This window comes from Enhydra lutris, unplaced genomic scaffold (assembly GCF_002288905.1).
Source record: "Enhydra lutris kenyoni isolate GAN:26980312 unplaced genomic scaffold, ASM228890v2 scaffoldscaffold16, whole genome shotgun sequence".
NCBI lineage: Eukaryota > Metazoa > Chordata > Mammalia > Carnivora > Mustelidae > Enhydra > Enhydra lutris.
This window is the reverse complement of record NW_019154100.1, coordinates 31,095,172-31,118,661: the sequence shown is the minus strand read 5'-3', so window position 1 is coordinate 31,118,661 and position 23,490 is coordinate 31,095,172. Positions and strand designations below refer to the sequence as shown.

The 23,490-nt window shown below is 42.5% G+C and overlaps 1 protein-coding gene across 1 annotated transcript in view; it reads right to left on the bottom strand.

Moving 5' to 3' along the window:
• Positions 1 to 1,839: 1,839 nt before the first annotated feature.
• The window catches only part of LOC111147420 (coiled-coil domain containing 129), an 85,503-nt gene continuing 63,852 nt past the window's right edge, over positions 1,840 to 23,490 (bottom strand). Inside the window, exons 10-14 of the mRNA XM_022503427.1 lie at positions 11,124 to 11,206; positions 9,454 to 10,734; positions 3,509 to 3,636; positions 2,635 to 2,746; positions 1,840 to 2,145 (exon numbers count right to left, since the gene is read on the bottom strand). Coding sequence (XP_022359135.1) covers positions 1,840 to 2,145; positions 2,635 to 2,746; positions 3,509 to 3,636; positions 9,454 to 10,734; positions 11,124 to 11,206 — 1,910 coding nt within the window. The remainder of the gene's footprint in view (positions 2,146 to 2,634; positions 2,747 to 3,508; positions 3,637 to 9,453; positions 10,735 to 11,123; positions 11,207 to 23,490) is intronic.

Here is a 23,490-nt window from a genome sequence, read left to right as displayed (position 1 = left end):
GAAGGAGGACTAGGAGACAACATGAATTTGTGGCTCTGAGTCTACACGTCAAGGAGAACGATAATGCCATGGACAGAAAGTATCAGGAAGATGAACAGATTCTGGGAAATGACAGGATCAGGTTGGAGGCTCAGTGAGACAGACAGGCAAGTCTTCCAAGTGCAAATATGTTATAGAGCGTAGAGAATGCTGGGCAGGAATTCTGGAGAGGGCAGGAACTGGAGACGGATGCCTGTAGATTACACATACTGGGGAAATTGGTGTGGAGAGAGAAAAAAAGAGAATTAAGGATGGAAGGGGAATGTTCCCAGTCTGAGAAAGGGCAGTCAACAGAGGAAACTGGAATGGTCCAGAGGGTAGGAGGGGTCCACTGAAGCCAAAGGGTTTTCAAAAAGCAAGGAGGATGAAGAATGAGACAGGCTAGGAGGCCCAATCTGGTAGTGGCTAGTTTCCAAAGAAATAGCTTCTGAGTTTCCTTGCTAGGAAGTGACCTCCACTGGCCCATCTCCTACACTTATAGTTATAACTTCTCTCAAGGGATTACTTTTTCCATGAAGTTCTTCTGACTGTCCCATTCTTCTTTCATTCCCCATTTCTTAGAACTCCTCCAGGGCTTTAAGACTGCCAGTGCATCCCGTGTTTCAGTGGGGTGGGGGGGGTTCCCAAGCCTCCCCAGCTGCATGGAAGCAACTCGACACTTTGCTTCTTACCGCAGGGATTACACCAACAGCCCTGGGGGCACTGCCTAGCTGCAGGTCCCCAACCGCATGCTCCCCACAGGCAGTCAGTGGGATTTTTAAATGTAAACCAGACTATCTGACAATCCAGCTTAAAGCCTGTAATGGCTTCCACAAGGAAGAAGAATCCTGGCTCTCAGACCCCAGCATACAGTCAGCCTATGGACATCCTCGCCCTCCACGCTCCCATCACTCATGTGCTCAGCAACTTCGGCTGGTTCTGCCTCAGGGCCTTTAAACTTTCCATTCCTTCTGCTTTCAAGGTTCTTCCCTCAGAATTTCACATGGCTTCCTCTTCCTCACCATCTAGGTTTTAGCCAAATAGCCTCCTTTCAGCAAGGCCCTGCCTGTCACCCTCAGGAATTCTGTACGCTTCTCTTCCACACCACCCCCTACATAGTTCACACGCTGTCTTCTCCATGGCATTTGTCAATGTTGAAGTTATCTTGTTGGTTGTTCTTCTTTTCTCCGCTCTCCATCCAGCTATTTATGAGTCGAATGTCTGTCTTGTTTACAACTGTCTTTGTTTACAACTGTCCTGACCCAGGATCTCCTGGGTCATGGTGGGAGCTTCATCAATGCTTCCAGGGGCCGACTGCCTCAGGCCATTGGACAGGCTGGCCCTTCTGAGCCCTGGATTTTCTTTCCCTCTTCTGTTGTCACTTCCTCAACCAGGCACTCCTGACAGCTTGATCTCAGTCAGATTCCCTGCTATGTTCTCTTTCATAAAACCCTGTGATTTCCCTCAAATCTCTTTCACAGTTTTCAAATCCATATGTCTTTATGTATCCACATTCTATCTTACCCAGTAGACTCTATGTTTCTGCAGGGCAAAGACTGTCAATCATTTATATCTAGAGATATGTATACATATTTTGACCCCCATGTATTCCCTGTGCCAGCCACATAGTAGGTGCTCACTTATTATGTATTGAATAAATATTGAAATATTGAGTTTCTCCTGGGTTGAAACACAGAGTAGAATATTTTTAAAAATAGCTGAAGCAGGTTGACAGACACTTCTGGGGGTCAATTTAGATTTCCTTGTCTGGCTGGAATGTGCTCTTATACTTTGCAGGAAGGTCATCAAAACCACTCTGATCTAGAGGAAGACATTTGTACCCCTATCTCCAATAGGAAAATTTGACAAGGGGGCTGGGCCTGACTCTGCCCCAGCTGGAGGAGACATCCTGGTGCTGCTCTCCAAGGTGGGTGAAGAGAAGGCAGGTAAATGGGTCACCCTTGAGCTGAGAGTTTGCTGGCCATCTTGGGAAGGAAAGGCAACCCGGGGGGCCATGGCTGGGTGGACTTTAGCACATGAAGTCTGGTCATTCTTTTCTTCTGTCCAGTTACAGTCATGCAGGTTTGGATAGTGTTCAGTGAGTTCCTCTGTGAGAAGCTCAAAGTGCTAAATGGAAGATAAGAACAAAAAGAGTGAGCAGCTTACCATATTGGCACCAAACAGTTAAGCCAGACTTGTGGGAAAGGTGCTCCTAGGTGGGGAATTCTCTAGAGTGGGCTCTGTGAGCTGGCAGCAAATTCTGGCAGTGGCTAAGCCAACTCAAAAGTTGTGTTTCTTATTCTCATTGGGAAAATGGTCAATAATAATTATAATTATAATTAATAGTAATAATTATTATTATTAATATGTATTGCTTATTTACAGGGCAGAAGAAAAGATTGGCATAGCAATTAGACAACCTGAGTTCTAATCCTCAACTGCCAGCAACTAGCCATGTGGCCTTGAGCAAAGGCTTCAATGTCTTTATACTTAAAATGAAGGTGTTGGCACATAATCCTAGAATCTGAAAGGATCGCACAATCAGGTTTCTGATCTAATGCATCCCTCCGGCGGTCTGCAGGATGGAGTCAAGTGTCACCCTCCACCGCCCCGTACCAATAGAATCTCGTCTTTGATCTGCTGAGCCCGGTCTCCAAACTGAAATGCCAGCTCCTCCACCTGCTGCTGCAGGGCCCAACGGAGAGTCTGCAGCTGTTTGGCCTCCTGCCTGCAGTTAAAGAACAGAGATTGACCACATTTCCCATCATCTCCAAGCTCCAAGCTCAGTCCTCCATCGTCCCTCTCAAAAGGTAGGTCACGCCTCTGACATCTCTTACAAGGGACCGTCACCTTCTTTATTTGTATCAGATATGGTATGTCACCAGGGCAGGTGTTCTTTCTTTTTTTTTAAAACAACTCTATTGCAGAATAATTTGAATACAGAGTTTACCTATTTTAACAGTCCAATGCGATGATTTTTAATAAATTTGCCAAGTTGCATCACTCACCACTGGTCAGTTTGGGATAGCTTCCATCTGCCCAGTAAAAACTCCCATGCCCCTTTACGGTTAATCCCTATTTCCACCCCTCAGGCCCAGGCAGCAGCTAATCTACGTTTGGGGCATAAGCTTTTCAGCTACGTGAAAATAACGCAGATTTCCAAAACTCTAATAATGTCCAACACTTACATTTGCATAAGCTCCGTCCACATCAATGGAAGATATCCTGCTGGCTACCCCCCATCTTCTCAGCTGACTGCCCATCTTCTGACCTCAAATAGCCTTGGACTTAAAGAGTAAGTGTTGCTATCTCACAAATAGCTCTCACAGATTCCTACTGTGAAAGCAAGAACAAGAACAGGAAAGCCAAGGAAAGGGACTCATTTCTCATTAGTCCTGCTCCTGGGTGCTCATCTGTCCTGCCCTGATTACTTTTCCTTGCTTCAGGTGTGTGGGCTCTACTTACTTTTATGGCTCTCTTCGATAATTACCTTTCCTCCTCTGACATGTCCCTGCAAAAGAGTGCCTGCTGTCCTGTAAGGTGCTGTTCAATTTCCTCCAAATGCTCCTGGAAACTCTGGCACACCATCTTCATCACTTCCATCTCCTGGACTGTGCACTAAGAACAATTAGAAAGAGATGAAAAGGAAGTCCTTTTTGATTCACAGCAAAATCTCATGATGGTGGAGCCTGCCTGCCTCCCAAGGGCTCCCTTGTCTACAGTGACGCCCCATCGCTAAGGCAAGGGAAAGAATAGATGGAAAGCCCAGCCTCTGGCTTCTCCGGGTGAGCAGAGGCAATATTTACCTGGGACAGAAGGACAGCAGTTGGTTGTTGACTGGCTCTTGGAGACATTATGTCCCGGAGACAGGAAGGCTGTCTGAAGAACTAGGTGATGTCAGGGTACAAGGACACAGATAAGGAAATCAGGGGGAAAGTGTCGGAGAGATGGCTTGTGCTTAGGAAAGCTGAGTCCTGTTAAATCTTGTTTAACGCAGGCATTGAATACTGCCTCACTCTGAATCTCAATAACATTAAACACATCTGTCCCAATGCTATGTGTTTGATTAGAGAAAGTCTGCTTAGAATTATATATATATATATATATATATATATATATATATATATATATATTTATCAGTCTTAGCCCTGCTTAACCACAGTCCCTGATGGTGAAATCTGCAGGACCAGCTCCATGTGGCTAACAAGCTCACCCAGAGTAAGGGAGGCATCAGTTAGGCATCCTACCCTCTTTGTGAATTGGAATCTAGAATTAAATTCTGTCTATGCTCCCCATCCTGCTCCTTATTGTTCCTGATGTGAATGGTTCTTTATTTTTATTTTTTTAATTAACATATAATGTATTATTTGTTTCAGGGGTACAGGTCTGTGATTTATCAGCCTTTCGCCATTCACAGCACTCACCATAACACACACCCTCCCCAATCAATGTCCATCACTCAGCCACCCATCCCTCTCACCTCCCCTCCCCTCCAGCAATTTGTTTCCTGAGAGAGTCTCTTAAGGTTTTTTCTCCTTCTCTGGTTTCGTCTTGTTTCATTTTTCCCTCCCTTCCCCTATGATCCTCTGTCTTGTTTCTCATATTCCTCATATCAGAGAGATCATCTGATAATTGTCTTTCTCTGATTGACTTATTTTGCTTAGCATAATACCCTCTAGTTCCATCTACATCTTTGCAAATGGCAAGATTTCAGTTTTTTATTTGATGGCTGCGTAGTATTCCATTGTATATATACACCACATTTTCTTTATCCATTCATCTGTGAATTGTTCTTTAAATTGTTCTTAAATTTCTCTGTGTGACTCTGCTTCTGCCATGGTGTCCTAATTTATATATCTTCCTGAAGTCCCTACGTCCAGTCCTTTTGTTGAGAACCTGATGATTTGCTGAGTTCTTACTAGATATCCGCCTTCTTTTCCAGCCCAGGTTGGATCATGCTTTGAACAGATGCATGAAAGTGACTGGGTGGCTCAGTCGCTTAAGCATCTGATCCCAGGAGCCTGAGATCCCAGGAACCTGAGATCAAGTCCCATATGAGGTTTTCTGTTCTGCAGGGAGTCTGTTTCTCTCTCTGCCCCTCCCACCACTCATTCTCTCGCTCTGTTAAATAAATAAATAAATAAATAAATAAATATAGATGCATGATCCAGAACCCCAACATCTCCACCCATCTGACTTTAAGCGACATTAATGCTTGTTAGACCCTAATGCTTTCTCTACCATGCGTATGGGTTTGGCTCCCCTCCCCACCGCCCAGAGTAGCATAGCAGAGGCTGTTAGTTGCCTGCTCACTGTTTTTTTCCCCTTTATTCACATGAAGAGACTTCTAATGTCTTAGGGTAACAATGTGTCTAATAAATGACATTTCCCAGCATCCCCTGCAGTAGGATGGCAATGAGATCAAAGTGGAAAGCATGGGGTGGGGCTTCTGGAAAGTTCTTGAAGGGAAACTAGTTTTTCTGGCAGCTGTCTTTCAACCTTATCTTCTTCTTCCTTCCATGGAGACCAGTCTTACAGCTGTGTTAATTCCTCTTAGCCCTGTTTTAAGGAAGTCCCAGATTTCTTACTTTTCTCCCCCAAACCCCATGGCCAAGATCCTTGGAGCTTCACTTCTACTTTTCCTGGAATTGTCATAATGGAAATACTTCCCTACAAGTGATGTTCTTATACTGAAAACTCCTCATCATTTTGCTCTGAGAGTTTGGTTTGATTCTGTCCCCTAATTTTTATGTATGAATAACATATTTTACATGGCAAAACTCTCTAATTATTTTTGCTTCAGTGTGAGCGCATTTGAACCAGTTAGAGGAGTATTTGAAGTGATATTGATGTTGGCAAGCATGCTTGAAAGGTGACTACAATTATGGCTCTTGAAACCAGAAAAGATCTTTGAGATGATGAAGGGCTCTTTTTATAGAGAGGTGTTCTGACAAAGAATGGCAAACTGACTTGTCCAAGGTCCAAAAGGACAGATTTCAAGCCTGAGTCATATCTTTTCTTCTCAAGATCTAACTGAGTCACAGTAGTGTGCCTGGACACGGGGACAAGCTATTTGTCGCTTAGGACTAAGCTGGTTGAATGGTCCTAGTAGATTTCCTACAGGCCGACCAAACTCTAGGGATGGAAATATGGTGCTCAAGTAGGCTGAGCATTAGAAACATTAAAGTTTACGCTTCATCTAGTTATTCTGGGGTAACTCTTTGTGATTGGAAGGCACAGGGGTCTGGGGTTCAGGAGTACTGATCGCTGGCCCAGAGGGTGTGAGGTGGAAGATTCTGAAACACTGCCATCTTCTGGTCGTTTGGAAGTACTAAAAGTACATTTCAGTTCTAGAACAGGTATAGTAGTTTTCAGAAAAAAGGAAACACTAGGCAAGCAAAAAAAAAAAAAAAAGGCTGTTTGGAACTCTTTCTTCCAATGTAAGTGCTGGGTTATAACCCAAAGTCAATGCAAGGTCTACTTGACTAACCCAAGTCCATTAAAATAAACTTTAACTTCAGTAGTAAGAGCAATACCATGAGAAACATTGAAATGCCACATTTGAATTGGTTCATCTTATTTTTTTAAGCTGTGTATGCTTTTTACTTAAATCTAAATCATCAACATTATAGAAGAATTTTCTAATATCCAAAAATCTAATTTCAGATGTTCTTATTTTCTTGTATGGAAAGCATTTTTTAATCGCTAAATTATTATGAAGAATTCACATATACATAAGAATTAATCCGAGGGGCATCTAGGTGGCTCAGTGGGTTAAGCCTCTGCCTTCAGCTCAGGTCATGATCTCAGGGTCCTGGAATCGAGCCCCACATTGGGCTCTCTGCTCGGCGGGGAGCCTGCTTCCCCCTCTCTCTCTGCCTGCCGCTCTGCCTACTTGTGATCTCTGTCTGTCAAATAAATAAATAAAATCTTTAAAAGAAAAAAGAATTAATCCTATCAACAAACCATGGTGACCCACAAGACCACCAAAATAACATTTACCAGTAAGTCAAGTGAATCTCTGCACTGTTATGCACTCCTCTCTAAGGGGAGGAGGTGGGAATGTTTTTCTGAGTCTTTTATCTAAACTTGCTCTTACTTTCAACACCTTCTTGGAACGGGTGGTAGATAATATCTATCCCTGCCTATAATCTTCACTTAGTCCAAATTCATTTTCCAGATTTTTTTAATAAATAATTTTTGTAACCCTAGTTAGCAGCTGGCATCTGATTTAGAGATATTTTTCTCCACAATATTATTTGGGCCTTACAAACCCAGGCTCACTCACCACAGATACCTTTTCTCTCTGTTCCTGAGTATGTTCTTTGGCTTAAGAAGCCTGCTCTTGTGCGCAAATGCAATCCCCCATTTTCACTTGCTTTTCTGCTGGTCTCTATGTGCCTGTGTGTGCACCTGCCCACAAGTATAATAATGCACATGTAAAAAGACTGTTTTCTTTGAGTGTATGTTTGCGGTTCCTCGAATCTAAGTAAGGAGAAATGCATTGTCATCTAATAAAACCTGAGATAGTATGTATTTCAGGGTGTATAATCTCAGATCAATTCGATTCCAAATGCCTGAAACCTTGCAATTTGAAAAATGATGAGTAAATCACTTATCTTTCATTGATTCTCTTTCTATGTTTATATAACATTTATGCAGATTTCTAGATGTTGCAGGGCTAGGTAGTAATTGCCTTGTCTTTCACATAATCACTTTCTCATGTTGCCATTACACTTCTTCAGATTTAGATATTTTAAAGCTAGACACACCATTGCCTGGAGTATGTTGTCCAAGAATCTGGTGTCAGCTAAATCTGAATTAGCATCTGAATTAACCACTTATTAGTAGAGGAAGTTGGAAACTTATACTCTCTTGATTCTAGGTTCCTCATTTGTAAAAGAGGGAGGACTTGGCATATGTATGAGGGACTCAGGATTTATGGTATGGGTAAAAATGAGGGTTATGCAACATATGGTAAATAAAGTGATTAGCACAGGCACCCAATAAATATTTGTGGAATTAAAAGAATGGGAAGGTAACCCATCAGGCCTCGAACAGTAGGTGCTTAATAAATAACAGTTGCCTTCCACTCTCCTTTGAACAGCTGTAGCCCTATGTTATCTGTGCCACCTTTCTGTTTTTTCACTTTCAATACAGGTGATTTCACGTGTGATGCTCTTAATTTTTTTTTTAAGAAAAAAAGCCTAGATCATTTCTCACCTTGAGAATCAAGGAAGAGGGGACACGGGAAGGACTCACTAAATGCTTATTGATTTATCAGGGGCTGAACAGGTTGGGGGTCAGGCAGTTTTCAGTAAACTCAACGTCCACTTTTAAATAAACTCACCCACGATGGAGCAGGAGTCCCTCCATTTGACATGGAGCTTCTAGAGAAGCTCTAGATTCAAGAGCTGAACAATAATAAAATAATGATAAAAATGAGTAAGAAGAACAGGAGCCACTCAATTAGCATTTTCTAGGGCCTTCTGTGGGCTGGGCACTGGGCTGAGCATCTGCGCATGCCGAGTGCTTTACAAACTTTCTCCCGCTTAATCCTAAAACAATCCTGTGTCTGTGGCATTAAGAGTCTCCCTATTTGGGGTGCCTGGGTGGCTCAGTGGGTTAAAGCCTCTGCCTGGCTCAGGTCATGATCTCAGGGTCCTGGGATTGAGCTCCGCATCAGGGCTCTCTGCTCAGAAGGGAGCCTGCTTCCCTCTCTCTCTGCCTGCCTCTTTGCCTACTTGTGATCTCCGTCAAGTGAATAAATAAAATCTTAAAAAAAAATTTATTAAAAAAAAAAAAGAGTCTCCCTATTTTGCAAAGCAGGAACTAGAATCAAGAGAGATGTAATAATGGCTTGTGCAAGATTATTCAGCTAAGTGAATTTAAGACAGAGAATTGTTCAGTTAGACTGAACTGGAGATGATGTACAGATGCGTTAATATTTATAACCTTACACGTGAATTTATTGTTCTATACCCCTCTGTCATATGAAGATTAATAATGAAATTTGCCTCCTTACTTCCGGAGGGGATTGGATGCATCAGATAAGAAGAAATTTGTGAGAGGGGACCCTGGGTGGCTCAGTGGGTTAAGCCACTGCCTTTGGCTCCGGTCATGATCTCAGGGTCCTGGGATCGAGCCTGCATCGGGCTCTCTGCTCAGCGGGGAGCCTGCTTCCCCCGCTCTCTCTGCCTGCTTCTCTGCCTACTTGTGATCTCTATGTCAAATAAATAAGTAAAATCCTTAAAAAAAAAGAGAGAAATTTGTGAGAATATGTAGTAAGCTATAAAGCACTCTACAGATATTACTCATGATTTGAGATGGAAGGGTTTGCCCTGAGAGCTCACATTCGGGTGGCCTGAACATTCTCCCTGAGGTGGTGTTGCTCCAGCGGCCTTCCGCCCTGTCTTGGCAGAGAGGAATACTTACGGAGCACAGCTCCTTCACTGTGGTGTCCTGAAGGACGTTCAAAGTCTTCATGAACTGGGCTTCCAGATGGTTATGGGAGCACAGGCAGTGTCTACAGGCTGAAGACACAGGGCTGGGGCTCTGCCTCTCTGAATGGCAGTAGGGCTGGTGATGACAGCAGACACAGCCGTGGGTGGGTTCAGCGTGGCAGATGCTCGGTGGGCAGATATAAGAGAAGCCTGTGTCCAGAGAAACGGATTTGGTGAGGCGCCGGGCCTTGTTACTCTGCCCTGAACAGCAGTGCCAGGGTCTAAGCTCCCGTATATCGGCCTGAACAGAAACATCACGGCACTGTCTTGATTTTGTCTCCAGTCCTGGTTCTGCTGTGGGAGCAAGGTCACCCATGGTGCATTCTAAAGTTGTTCCTTTAGAATCAGTCCCCAAAGCCCCAGCATCCGGAGCTGCCGATGCCAGGTTGGAGGACATCTGGATTGTCACCGACTTGGAACCAGCAGCGTTTGAGTCAGCGTTTGGAGGAAGCTTTCCCCTCTCAGATTCTGCTTGATGTGGTATTTGACCCAAAGCACGACATACTGGCTTTGCATGGGGAGTATCTCCAGCAGGTTTGTCGAGGTGGGGAATGAACTTTGCAGATGTTTGAATAAGGTCAACTGTATAGGACGTGACATTACTGGGCCTGGGGACATGCTGTGGTGGGCTCTCTCCTGTCACTGAGGTACCATTGGTGTCAGGACAGGTTGCCTCAGTATCTACATGAAGGGGCTTGTTGTGAGCAGGATCAGCTCCCCGTGGTCTTTGGGACTTGCAGTGGTGGCTTTGCACGGATGTTTCCTCAGCTCCCTCAAGCTTCAGAAACCCATCCTTGGCTTCTGTGCTGTGGGGCAGCCTAAACCCCAGAGGACAGTCCCACCTGGAGCTAGCTGGACCCACCAGGGCCTCAGTTCCAGTCTGGGGCCTGGGCAAGTCCTGCCTTGGATGGCTGTCTTTCCTTGGGTTTTCTCCCCCTCTGGTGGTCCTGTCAAGGGCTGTATATGGGGTCAATGGCTCTGGGGGCTTCTCCATATCCTCAAACAGAGACTCTTCCTCCACTGTAGATGTTGAGGCCTTTTCTTCCATGACACTCCAGTCTTGATTTGAAAAGGCTGTGTTCACCATATTCTTGGAATCAGATTCATCTGACTCTTGCTGGCAGTCCTGGGGTGGCACTAAGCACTGGCTCTGATCCCTTGGCTCTCTACATCCATTCTCAATAGGACTCTGGCAGCTTGGCAAGGAAGGCATCTGTGTGAGAAACCAGGATAAAGGCAAATGGGTCAGGACGGTGGGGAAGGGGTTGGTTTAAGATGGGCTTGGGTCTGTCCCTTGTCATTACCCTTAACTTAGGGGTCCGGAGATAAAAGTTACAAACTCAGGTTTCCATTAGGTCACACTTTAAGCCTTTCCGTCTATGAAGCTCGCTTCCTTGTTTGGTAAAATCAAAAGAAAATAAGAAGGAAAGGAATGCTAAGCTTTCTGGCACCTTGTTTGGTGTGACTCCAATCCCCCGCCCCTTGGGTACCTGTGGTTCATGTCTTCTATGGTCTGGCTGCCCTTCCCAAATATGGCAGTGTGGTGTGCTTTCTGCTTATCTTTCCTTTTACTCCTATTCCAACCCACCAGTGGCCCTCTACCTGCAAGGAGAATGGTTCCAGGGGGTCATCCAGGAATCCGCTGCTGTCGGACTGGAAGCTGTTTTCTCTGTTCACTGTGGCATCTGTGGAAAGAAGTCACGAGGCCTGGGGTCAGTGAAGGGAAGTGGGGTGGCAGGAGGACAGAGATCAAACCCTCTCTGTGTCACACAGGCCATAGATCCTCAATAAATGCCCAATGCATGGAAATAGGGATGAGTGGGGGAATTCCAAGTGTCTATTTTCTAGATTGTCAGAGGGTCCAGGTAAAACTGGGTCACTGGTTTCCTGATACAAGGAGTAAAACACAAAATAAAGGAGAAAGGATGACCATCTCTTAAGACAAAATAGCAAATGGTTGCAGATGCATCTTTAATAAGGGGAAGAAAATCCAGAAGGAAATGCATAGCCCTTAAATTCCATGCTGACAACACAATAAAAAACAAATGTATATATCTCTGTATATATTTTGCAATGAACTGAATATATGCAACCCCCTCCCCCCAATCATACGTTGAAATCCTAACTCCCATGGTAATGGCATTAGGAGGCAGGGCCTTCAGGGAGTGACAGATAAGGAGAGCAGAACTCTCATTAGTGGGGTTACTACTTTGTAAAATACCTTAAAAGAAGACCCCAGAGAGGGGAACTCCCTTGCCCCTTCTACCATGTAAGAACACAGTGAGAAGATGACCATCTGTGGACAAGGAAGTGGGTTCTCATGAGACACTGAAACTGCCAGCACCTTGACCTTGAACTTCTAGCCTCCAGAACTGTGAAAAATAAATTCCTATTGTTCATAAGCCACCGAGTCCGTAGTATTCTGTTACAGCAGCTCTAAGACATATATATTCTTTTTTTTTTTTTAACTAAATGTTAGATAAGAACCTTACTAGCTTCATCTGCACTCTATATGACTATAAGGCCTTGTTCATGTTTTAGACTGCTTCTCCTGTCATTGCAAAAGGCTGGAAGGAGCAAAGAAAGAACTACGTGAAGTGAGGGCAGGTAACAATTCTGTAAATATGAGCATCTGGAAATTCTAAATCTATCTGAACTTTTACCATAGATATTGTGTTATATTAGCAGGGGTGGAGGATATGGGTGGCTACTAGAGGATGAACCTGCTAAAGATTAAATTGGAAGATTTTTTTCTCTTACCTAATGAGAAATACTTTATGGGCTAGAAGAGGAAATCGCCTGGGAGGAGGGTGGTTGGAGTGTAGCCCTTCTTCTACAAGAAGTAGAAAGAGGACCCTTGGGGCACGTGGTTGGCTCAGTCAGTTAAGCGTCTGTTTTTGGCTCAGGTCATGATCTCAGGGTCTTGGGATTGAGTCCTGCATCAGGCTCCCTGCTCAGTGGGGAGTCTGCTTCTCCCTCTCCTTCTGGCTGCAGCTCCCCAACCTCTCTCTTTCCCCCTTGCTATATCTCTCTCATCATTTCTCTCTCTGTATCAAATAAAAATCAAAGGATATAAATTTCAACAGCTGAATCCTAGACACATGGAAGAAATTTGAGAAAACAATGTCTTTGGATCTTGTTATTCCCTCTCTTACTGTATAGATAAGGGTAAAATATGGAAAATATTGACTGGTCATTGACCTAAAGAAGACTTCTGCTTCTGGCAAGCTGAAGTAATAAGAACTAGATTTTCCTCCCACCTGAAACAACTGAGAAACTGGACAAAGTGTGTGAAAAACAGTTTGAAGAATATGGGCATCAGGCAATTAAAAATGGGTGTCCCTGAGATGTAGGAGTAAATAATGCGAGCCATATAATCACCCAGCTTCCTGCCTTGAGATAGTTTATAGGCTATGGTGTAGCGAGGGAGGGCTGACCCAGGCAGAACCTGGCAGATACTCTGAGTTGAAGAGACAAAATGAAGAGTCTGGAATGACTGAGCCAGCTAGAGTTTGCAGGGAAGAGTGGGAGAGAGGAGAGATCTTCACAGAGAGAACTCACAGAAACCCTCCTGAGTATTTAGCTGGGGGCTGAACTGCTCATGTGTGTGAAGAAACACCACAGGCTGGGGAAAGAATCACTGGAAAGGCTTAGAAGACACAGTGCCTAGGAGTCCCCAGGCTGGGAATAGTGCATGCTTCTATCAGCCAGACTCCAAAACCTCACAATTCCCAGAGCACTGGTGGGGCAGAGTACTCATAGGTGTCTTGCTTTAGGATTGAGGAATAATTAGGCCTAGAATGAGCATTTCCCCCACACCACATATCTTAAAAATGAGACTTGAAAGGACTTGAAAGGACCAAGTAACTCAACTGTGTCCCAGACCTAAGCTCAAGCGCATTTATAGAAATAAAGTAATATCTAGCCTCCATAAGGTAAAATCTATAATATCTGGCATCTAACAAAAAATACCAGGCATGTAAAGAAGCAAAAAAAATATGACCCATAGTGAGGGAAAAAAACCCAGTCAACTGAAACCAATCTAGAACTGACAATGTTAGAATTCACAAGAAAGGACTTTAAAGCAATTACTATGACTATAGTCCATATGTTTAAGAAGCTAGAAGAGAGATTAACTATGTTAAGGGGAAACTGCTAAATATAAAAAATACTCAAACTGAAATTCTAGAGATGAAAACACGATGTCTCAGGCAAAATTTATACTGCATAGGATTAACAGCATTTTAGAAATTGTAGAAGAAAAAATAGTGAAATTGAAGACATAACAGTAGAAACTACCCCAAATCAAAAACAGAGATTCAAGAAAAATAAATAAATAAATAAATAAAAAGAACATCAGTGAACTGTGGGACACGTCACGTAGCTGAATATATAGGTCCCTGGAATGTCCCAAAGAGAAGGGGAAACACTGGAAGAAATGTTTCGAAGAAAAGTTTGTTTCAAGATGTTCGGCAAACCCCAAGCACAAAAAATATGAAGAAAACTATACCAAGGCACATCAGAATAAAACTGTCCAACACCAATGATAAAGAAACATCTTAAAATCAGCCAGAGACAAAAAGACACATTATACATAAGGGAAACAAAGTCAAGGAAAGCAGTGAGTTTCTCACTGGAAATGATCCAAGAGAGAAGACAGTGGGATGACATCTTTAAAGTACCGAAAGAAAAAAAGTGTCTGTAAGTTTGTTTGTTTATTTAAAGATTTTATTTATTTTTTTGATAGAGAGAGACACAGTGAGAGACGGAACACAAGCAGGGGGAGTGGGGGAGGGAGAAGCAGGCTTCCCGCCAAGCGGAGAGCCCATTGAGGGGTTTGATCCAGGACCCCAGGATCATGACCTGAGCCGAGGGCAGACATTTAATGACAGCCACCCCAGCACCCCTGGGTAAGTTGCTGTTTTTGTTTTTTAATATTTATTTACTTAGAGAGAAAGAGAGCTTGCACAGGGGGTATGGGCAGAGGGAGAGAGAGAGAGAGAAAGAATCTCCAGCAGGCTCACTGCTGAGTGCGGAGCCGATGCAGGGTTGGATCCCAGGACCTCGAGATCATACCCTGAGCTGAAATCAAGAGTTGGGTGCTTAACTGACCAAGCCATCCACATGCCCTGAGTGTGGATACATTTTTTAGAGATTTTTAAAAAATTCTCTAAATCTTTTAAAATAACAACAGACTATTTAAACAAAAAATAATAATACTGTAGTGTGAGGTTTATAGCAAAGACTTAGAAGCATAAAAGGAAAAACCAGCCCCCGCCCCAAGAAAACACCTGTTATAAAATTGAGTAGTTTGTGTGGAAGTAACTCCCTGTGAGGTTTTCCTTTGACTATGATGTACAATCTTTACAGAGGCTTTAGCCTGGCTAATAGAATACTTGTTTACTTGTTGTCAAAGGAAATAGTGTATACCCATTGTGTATTTATTATAGGACGTTCACTTGTGTAATATTTACACAATATGATGTAATATTTAAGACTTCACGGCTCTTGTTATAATGAGCTATAAAAGTCTTCCAGCTCCTTTTAGAGTTAGAAAAAAATCACCTATTTTTCTTCTTATAACACCTATGGGTATGAAATCAGTGGTGATTATGGCAGAAACCTTTGAAATGGCCAGAGCAGAACATACAATATTTTTCTGGTACTCTATGAAGGGCTCTGGCCACTTCTGTTGGAACCCCTCCACTGAACAGCCTCACCAAGTGGGCAGCCCTTCCTCATGAGTTTTCCACACAACCTTCCATCTCAGTTTCTGTGCTGGTGACTCACAGCAGCTTTTCTACTTGGCCCCCAAAGCCGGTTTGCCGTAGACAGACCACGGAACAGGAGGGAGCAAGATGGGACTGACTGTACCCCTCACTCTCCATCCCCAACCATATAAGTGTCAGGCGGCCCAGAGATATTCAGCAGTAGGGTTGAAACTTGCGGAAGGATGGACAAAACAGCTTTGAAACCTCTTCTATCTATATGTTTTGGTGCAAGATTTGCACGGTAAGCTGTGAAGGACTCCTGGTATGTCATTATCATTTAAACTTTCCAGATGATCCCTAAGCAATTATTCTAGTATAAGCTTCATCTAAAATGGTTGCTCTTCCCCTTCTTACAACCTTTTTTTTTTTTTTTGAGATTTTATTTATTTAACAGACAGAGATCAAGAGTAGGCAGAGAGACAGGCAGAGAGAGAGGAGGAAGCAGGCTCCCTGCTGAGCAGAGAACCCCATGCGGGGCTAGATCCTAGGACCCCTGGATCATGACCTGAGCTGAAGGCAGAGGCTTTAACCCACTGAGCCACCCGGGCGCCCCTCCCCCCTTCTTACAACCTTAAGATGAAATTATACATTCGAGCACCAGAACAAAACTCTATGTCAGAGTTCATTCCTCCACGTGCTGGTTGGTCCATGCCAATCTGGTCCAAATGAAAATAAACAACCACCAAAGTAAAGGGTCCCTAATAGATAGAAAGAGTGATTTCCTCTAGGAAGGATGTGTTTAAATTATAACTGTTACCATCAGTTAATGGCACTAGTGTAAAGCACAACGAACAAGAACAAATAACAAAAATAACCTCCAAAACTCATTGAAGTGAATTTGTGAAACAATCAGATTTTGAGAGCCTTTCTGTGATGGTGAGATCAAGTGATGGGATTGGGCATAGTTCTCCCAGGACTAGAGGTCTGTTTATCTTGTATTTTAGAAGTCAAATACACGCATCTGAATCATTTAGAGAGCGTTACCAAGCAAAGTGTGGGCCAATATACAGATGGTTTAGTTTCTTCAGAGAACTAAAAATTCTTCCCCGCCTATAAACCAGCCTTTCAGAAACTAGATGGAAAAACACCTTAAAAATGGGTTTGAGTGTCCTAAATATTCTCTTAAGGTTGTGGCAGTTAAATGATACGAAGGATGAGACACTTCCTCGCTCAGGATGGCTACAATAGATTAAACAAACAGACTAATGCAAATGTGCTTTGCTTGTCCTGCCCATGTCCTCACACAGAGGGGCATGACTTAAGGGAAGGCAGTAAGGCATCTGGCTAAGAGCAACGGAAGTAGCACCAGTGCCTACCTGCCAACCCAGCCCAGTGCCTGAAACCATCTAGGCTAACTAAGACTGGGAGAATTTTAGAAGCCTCATCAATGGGATTTTCCACAGGCTTTTAATATGCTCAAGGAGCTACAGTTCTTCCTTACTTCCCTAGATTAGGGCCTTGACTTCCCACCTCACCTCTACCTACCAGTCCTTTTGTCCTAGCTGAATCTAATTATTCAAACCCCCCACTACTGGAGGGATCCTGCTCCAAACCACCACCAATCCCCTTATGGGTTTGTCACGTCCCTCGAAACAGCTGGCTCCCTTACTCTGCCAATCTCATACTTTCAGGCGGGGCGGGGGGGGGGGGGGGGGGGGCTTCTCTGCAGGGTAGGCTACTGAGATCCAAGCCGGACCCTTAACTGAGTCATTTAGAAAATCTGGAACCAGATCTACTGGATTCAGAGTCTGACTCTGCTGCTGACTAGCGGTGTGATCTTGGGCATGCCACTGAAGTCCACGCGGAGTGTTCCCTCACGCGGAAAAGAATAAATGCGGAGATAATGGGTCACTTGAGGGGTTGCAGCGAGGATACTATCTAATAAGATATACTAGATATATGAAGACTTCAGGCACAGGAAAAGATGATCTAATCACGTATATAAATTTTTGCTGCAGAACATCCTCTTAATATTATCAATTAGAACTCAATCACGATGAATATCATTGTTAAATATCATTCTTGTGTACTATTATTCATATCAGTATTTGTTAGAAATGACCTTTTCCAGCACAGGCCTGTCTTCCCAGAGTCAGATTTTACCTTCCCAGTTAGGTGGACCCCGCCTGGGCGGGACCCCTTTGCTGCCTAAGAAGTTTGCAACCTTTCCGCCCGCGAGGAGACCGATGCCTCAGGCACTTTGTCCAAATAATCAGCAGGTGGCAGCATTACACCAACCACAGGACTGAGGAGCCTGGACCCTGCCCAGAGTCCCCGGAAAGGCTGAAAGTCGCGAGAAAAGCCCACCGCAAGGGCTTGCTTTCCTGAGCTGAGTTGATAATAAAGACTTTTGAATCCTAAGTAGAGAGTTTTAAGGTTAGTGTAGTTTGAGTTCCCAGAGGCTCAGGAAAGAGAAAGTCTATGGAATCAAAATATAAATGAGGGGGGCGCCTGGGTGGCTCAGTGGGTTAAAGCCTCTGCCTTCAGCTCAGGTCATGATCTCAGAGTCCTGGGATCGAGCCCCACATCGGGCTCTCTGCTCAGCTGGGAGCCTGCTTCCTCCTCTCTCTCTGCCTGCCTCTCTGCCTACTTGTAATCTCTGTCTGTCAAATAAATAAATAAAATCTTAAAAAAAATATATATAAATGAGGGAGGGAGAAAAGGACAAGACGTCTTTGGGGGTGCACCATAAGCTAGAGTTGTGTAGAGCAAAAGAAATAGTCCAGCCTTAGCCTGGGGCTCACTGTCTACACTGATCTATGCCATTTCACGGATTTCTCTGCCATGGTCCCCTCTCTTCTGTTCCCCCAGTGGTAGAAAATTCTGTGACGGTGCTGGTGAAGTTGAGTCACAGAACAAGTTATCTTGGAACTGGACTGGACATTATAGATTATGCAAACTCAAACGGGGCAGGTGGCATAAAGCTTGTTAAGCAGCTAGGATGCGAGACAATAGGGACGGTGTGGACTGCCTGGACGCCAGAGGGTGTGTTCCCCTGAAGGCGTTTTAAAAAGTAATTTTAAATGTTTGGTAGAACAAACAAAGTTCTCTGTGGGCCACAGTCCGTCCTCCAGATTGGAAGTTAGGATGGTACCACCGATCATCCAAAGTAGGAATCCCTTCCAGAACATTCCTTACAGATGGCCATCTAGCTAGTGATTATACATTTGTGGTACAGAGACCTACTTCTCTCTGGTCGGAACATATCATACTTTTTACGAAATGCTTCTTTATATTGAGCTGAATCTACAATTGATTTTTCCATTCACCGGTCATAGTTTGATCCAGGGAGTCATACAGAACAGTTTAACCCTTTTTCCTCAAGACAGTTCGCTTGTACTCTGCAGGCCTTTCTTCCTCAGCTTAAATCTCCCTAGAGCCTTTAAATCAACCCTCACAGGGCAGTTTTCAAGTTATTGTGTCTTGGGCTTTTCAGTTAAGTGCTTATCTAGTCATGTTTGCCATAAAATCCAGCACTCAGAACTAGATTTAGGAGTTAGGATAGGGTCTGACCAACATGGAACAGAGGACTGCCCTTTGCCTAGTCAGAAGTTGAGCTCCCAGTGTTGGGTTATACACTAAGCTCAGTCTCTATTTTGTTCTCTTGTGAAATTGAATCTAGCTCAGTCGAGACTACATTTCTATGGCTTCAAGATGATTTTGATCTTCATTCTGAAATCTGTTTGTGTCATCTGGGGCCTTGCCACCTGTTCTTGCTGTGGGCCAAGCCACTGCTAATATTCTGAAGAGAATAGGCCACACCACACAGCCTGGGATTGGTTTACTGCAAACCTCCATTTTATTGTTTTCCACATTTCACAAATGTTCCTGGGCGCCTGTGGGGTCCTACGCTGTTCTAGAAATTCCAGCATAATGTCAACAAAGATACCCACTCTCACAGAGCTTACATTTATCTTGACTCTGATCCTAGAACTGAAGAATGGTTGAGAACATTCGTGACTGTGGCAAATATTCCTGAAGCAATTTAATTCTTCCTTCTATGCCAAGCATACTTGGGCGGAGGAGTTCCTATCCTACAAAAATTTCTACATAACGTTTTCATAATTTCCACAAGTGCCCTGCTGACATTTTTGTTTTAATTTCTTTCTTATTACCTGGGGATTCTTCCTTCCTTCCTCCCCCACCCCTTCTCTCTCTCTCTCTCTCTCTCTCTTTTTCTTTTTCTTTTTTCCCTTTCCTTCCTCCTTCTTTTCTCTCTCCCTCTGTTTGTGTATTGCTCCTGGTTTAGCAGTCTGTCCTCTGTTCTTTTTTTTTTTTTTAAAGATTTTATTTATTTGAGAGAAAGAGCAGGAGAAGTGGAGGGTCAGAGGGAGAAGCTGACTCCCTGCTGAGCACAGAGCCTGATGCAGGACTGGGTCCTGGGACTCCAGGATCATGACCTGAGCTGAAGGCTGTCGCTTAACCAACTGAGCCACCCAGGTGCCCTGTCCTCTGTTCTTTAGTGAGAATTACCCTCCTTCATCATTACAAAAGAGAAGAAGAAGAAGAAAAGAAGTTGCTTCTGTAAACTGCTTCTTTTGGCTTAATATCATTAGTTTTTTCTTAGGATCATATAGTATGTGGTGGTGAAGAAAATTTGGAAAATGAAAAAATGCCAATAAGAAAATAAAAATCACTTATCATCTAAGGATGAAGGAAAATAACAAGACTGGGTCTATAGATCTTTCAATCCAGCCCAGTTTCTTTGTGCAAATGTATGTGTGTATTTTGTAAAATAAAAATAATACACAATTTATAATTTGCTTTTTTGCATACATATGTGAGTTTTTCTTTATCAAAAGTTCTTTATAATGTGTGTGTGCACATGTGTGTGTTTGCAAGCATGTGCATTTCTGTTTCGGACTGTGATGTCATGACTGGGTTGCTGTGTAGAACATAACTGGACAGGCTTCTGTCTTTGTTTCTATGTCCTCAAGCAGCATGGAGAACTGATGTAGTATTACTTCCTTAAACTTGTAAAAGAGCTCAGCGTTAAAACCACTAACCATGGTACATTTTAAAAGATGAAATTCTTTGACAACTTTTAATTTCGACAATAAGTACTGATATTTCAGGATTCCTACTTCTTGGATTAATGGTATTTCTTTTTCTTATTTTCCAATGCCCTCAGTCAAATGATTTATTTATTTTCATTCTGAGGTCTCTAAAAAGAGAAAAGACTATGTCTATGCCTCTTAAGGTAGCTTTGGCTTTATTTCCTAGATTTTTGTAAAAATTCCATTCTATCTAATGGTAGTGCTATCATTCTTGTTTTCCTTTTCTTTTTCTTTCTTTTTCTTTTTAAAGATTTTATTTATTTATTTGACAGAGAGAGAGAAAGAGAGAAAGATCATAAGTAGGTAGAGAGTCAGGCAGAGAGAGGGGGAAAGCAGGCTCCCCGCTGAGCAGAGAGCCCGATGCGGGGCTAAATCCCAGGACCCTGAGATCTTGACCTGAGCTGAAGGCAGAGGCTTAACCCACTGAGCCACCCAGGTGCTCCTTGTTTTCCTTTTCTTTTTCTTTTTCGCACTGGCATGCTTTTTTGATATATTACTGCCCTTCATTTTTCCTTTAGTTTTTCTGTGATTCCTTATTTTAAATGTGGCTAACAGCTTTACAAAATTTATTTATTTAATTTTATATATATTTTTTATTTTATATATTTTATGTAAGTTCCACACCCAGTGTGGAGGCCAACATGGGGCTTGAACTCACCATGCTGTGGTCAAGACCTGATCTAAGATCAAGAGTCACTCAACCAACTGAGCCACCCAATCTCCCCATAAATGTGGATAACATTTTTTAAAGGACCTTTGAGTCTTTTCCTTTGTTAGAGGCATTTATTCCATCTATAGCTATTTTCATAAGAATGTACTGGGTCTTACTGCTTGTAATTTTATGTTTTCTATTTTTAGAACTGGGATTGATGTAGCTAATATGTGGCACACTTGACGCAAATCTGAAAATAAGCATCCATTAGTGATGCTAATATATGGACTGATAGTCCATAACAGTCTTTTCTGCTGAGCTGGAATCCAGCCTCAGAATATTTATCAGTTCAACATTACCAATGGCTAATATAAATCAATGAAAATTGGGACACAAGTTATAATCTATATTTGCTATCTTACTGTTGTATTAATAAACCCCAAACTTCACATTTAAATAGACCTGATTTTGAACTGCACCATAAACAGCTATCTCAGAGACTTAAATGAGGATTAAAGGAGGTAATTTAAAATATTTAGCATAGTTCCTTATTATCCAAATGTTCAAAATGTGGCTATTTGGCCTCAATATTTGGTAGTATTATTAATATAATTAATTTTTCATGTTTATTCTTTTGCCATGTGGACTATATTTTCAATGATTGCTTTTCCCCTCTGGTAATTCACAAGGCATGTAGAGTGTTTTTAAACTTAATTGGTGATAACTTAAAAAATCCAAGCATTTCAAACTGCAATTATCAACATCAAGAATTAAGCAGTATCTATTGACTCCCCAGTTAATCAGTATTTGTTGACAATTTTATTCTCTTCTATATTCAGCTTTTTCTCTTATACATTCAGCTTTCGGATATGATCTAGGATTTTAGATCCAGGATATTATTGTTGAATTCTTTTATTCATGTTTCTTCTCTTTCAAGATTTTTCATGGTATTTGCATTATGCTTATATGATTTATGATTCCTGAGACTTTGCTTATCTGAAATGAATCTTCACTAAAAATATGACAACTCTGAAGGGTATAGAATTCTTAAGCTACAAAATTTCCACTTTAAACTGTGCCCCCATTATCTCTGGGCATCTAATAGGAAGTTGTTTGTTGAGAAGTAAGTGAGCATGAAAACCTCTCTATTGGTCCCACTGTCTGACCATGGTATTTTTAATGCCTAATTCACACTGCTTCCTCTGGCATCTTTTCTATATCATTTTCTTAAAAACTGTCATATCAACAAATTACCTTAACAACTGTTGAAAAGGACACTTTAGAGTAATATATTCACAGGGAGTGACTTGTGATGTTTCTCTCTGCTCCCTCCTCCCCACAAGCTATGTTCTTACCCACAGGAGAAAAGAAGCCAGTGTGCCTGGAGCTAAGTGGCATAAAGTAATTAAGGGTTTGGTCATGCAGAATTTTGGAATGAAACAAGTTAGAAGTCTAATTCAATTAAATATTTCTAAAACAGAACATTTCTATGAATTTATAAAGATTCTATGAATCTATAAAAATCTATAAAAATTGCAATATTTCAATACACATATCTTCTTTGTGTACATAGATCCTTACTTATTAGATGTTCCTGAGTCAAAAAAGAGGGGCACAGATCCAGTTTTTTTAATAGCAACCCTGCATTCACTGTCTTGGGAGAATGTAATGACACATTTAAATTTAGATCCAGTGCTTATCCTATATTTGAAAAGAGAAAATTAGAAGTTTCCAGGATGAAATGAACGATGTCCCCATCACCATTTGAGACAATGGGTGGATTGCAAATTTTGTAATACCAGGTTCTTTGGAATTTTTAGTTTCTGTACTGATTTGACTACCACAGGCCTAGAGACAAGCAGTCCCAATGATTTTTTTTTTTTATCTTTTTTTTCCTCCTTGTGAAGCAGTCTGGGAGCAAACATTATTGTTGCTTGAGTTAACCAGCTGATATGCAGGTGATTATGTCAAATCCTCAGACAGTAGGAGGAGGTAGTCCTTTCATGTGGTAGCCTACTTCATCAAAAGTAATAATCCAGGATTAAGAAAGGGGAAAAATTTTTGATTCACCAAGCTGGAGAAGTAAGATTTTCTTCAAGAGTCAGCTTATGATTTTCATCTAGATGCAGTCTAGGGGACAGATGTGGGACTCATGGCTGCATCAGGGACAAAGGGGGACTCTTAGGGAAGCCAGGTGTGTGCTGGTTGCTTTCCAATTGCTTTTCCTTGCCTCCACTGCCTCACTCTGGTCATTCTCTGTCCCATCTGTGCTCCAAGATTGCACTTGTGTTCAGTCCTTGGGAGATGCCAATAGAAGTAGGAGGTAGAAGGGCAGGAGAAAGAACATGGCACATTTATTCACCCACTTCCTTCAGGGTGTTTTTTGAAAGTGGCTGCATTCCTTTACAGTAAGAGTCTTGAGGTGTTCTCTCTTTGTGTGTGTGTGTGTGTGTGCACATGTGTGTTCTCTTTTCAGCCTTGCACTTTTA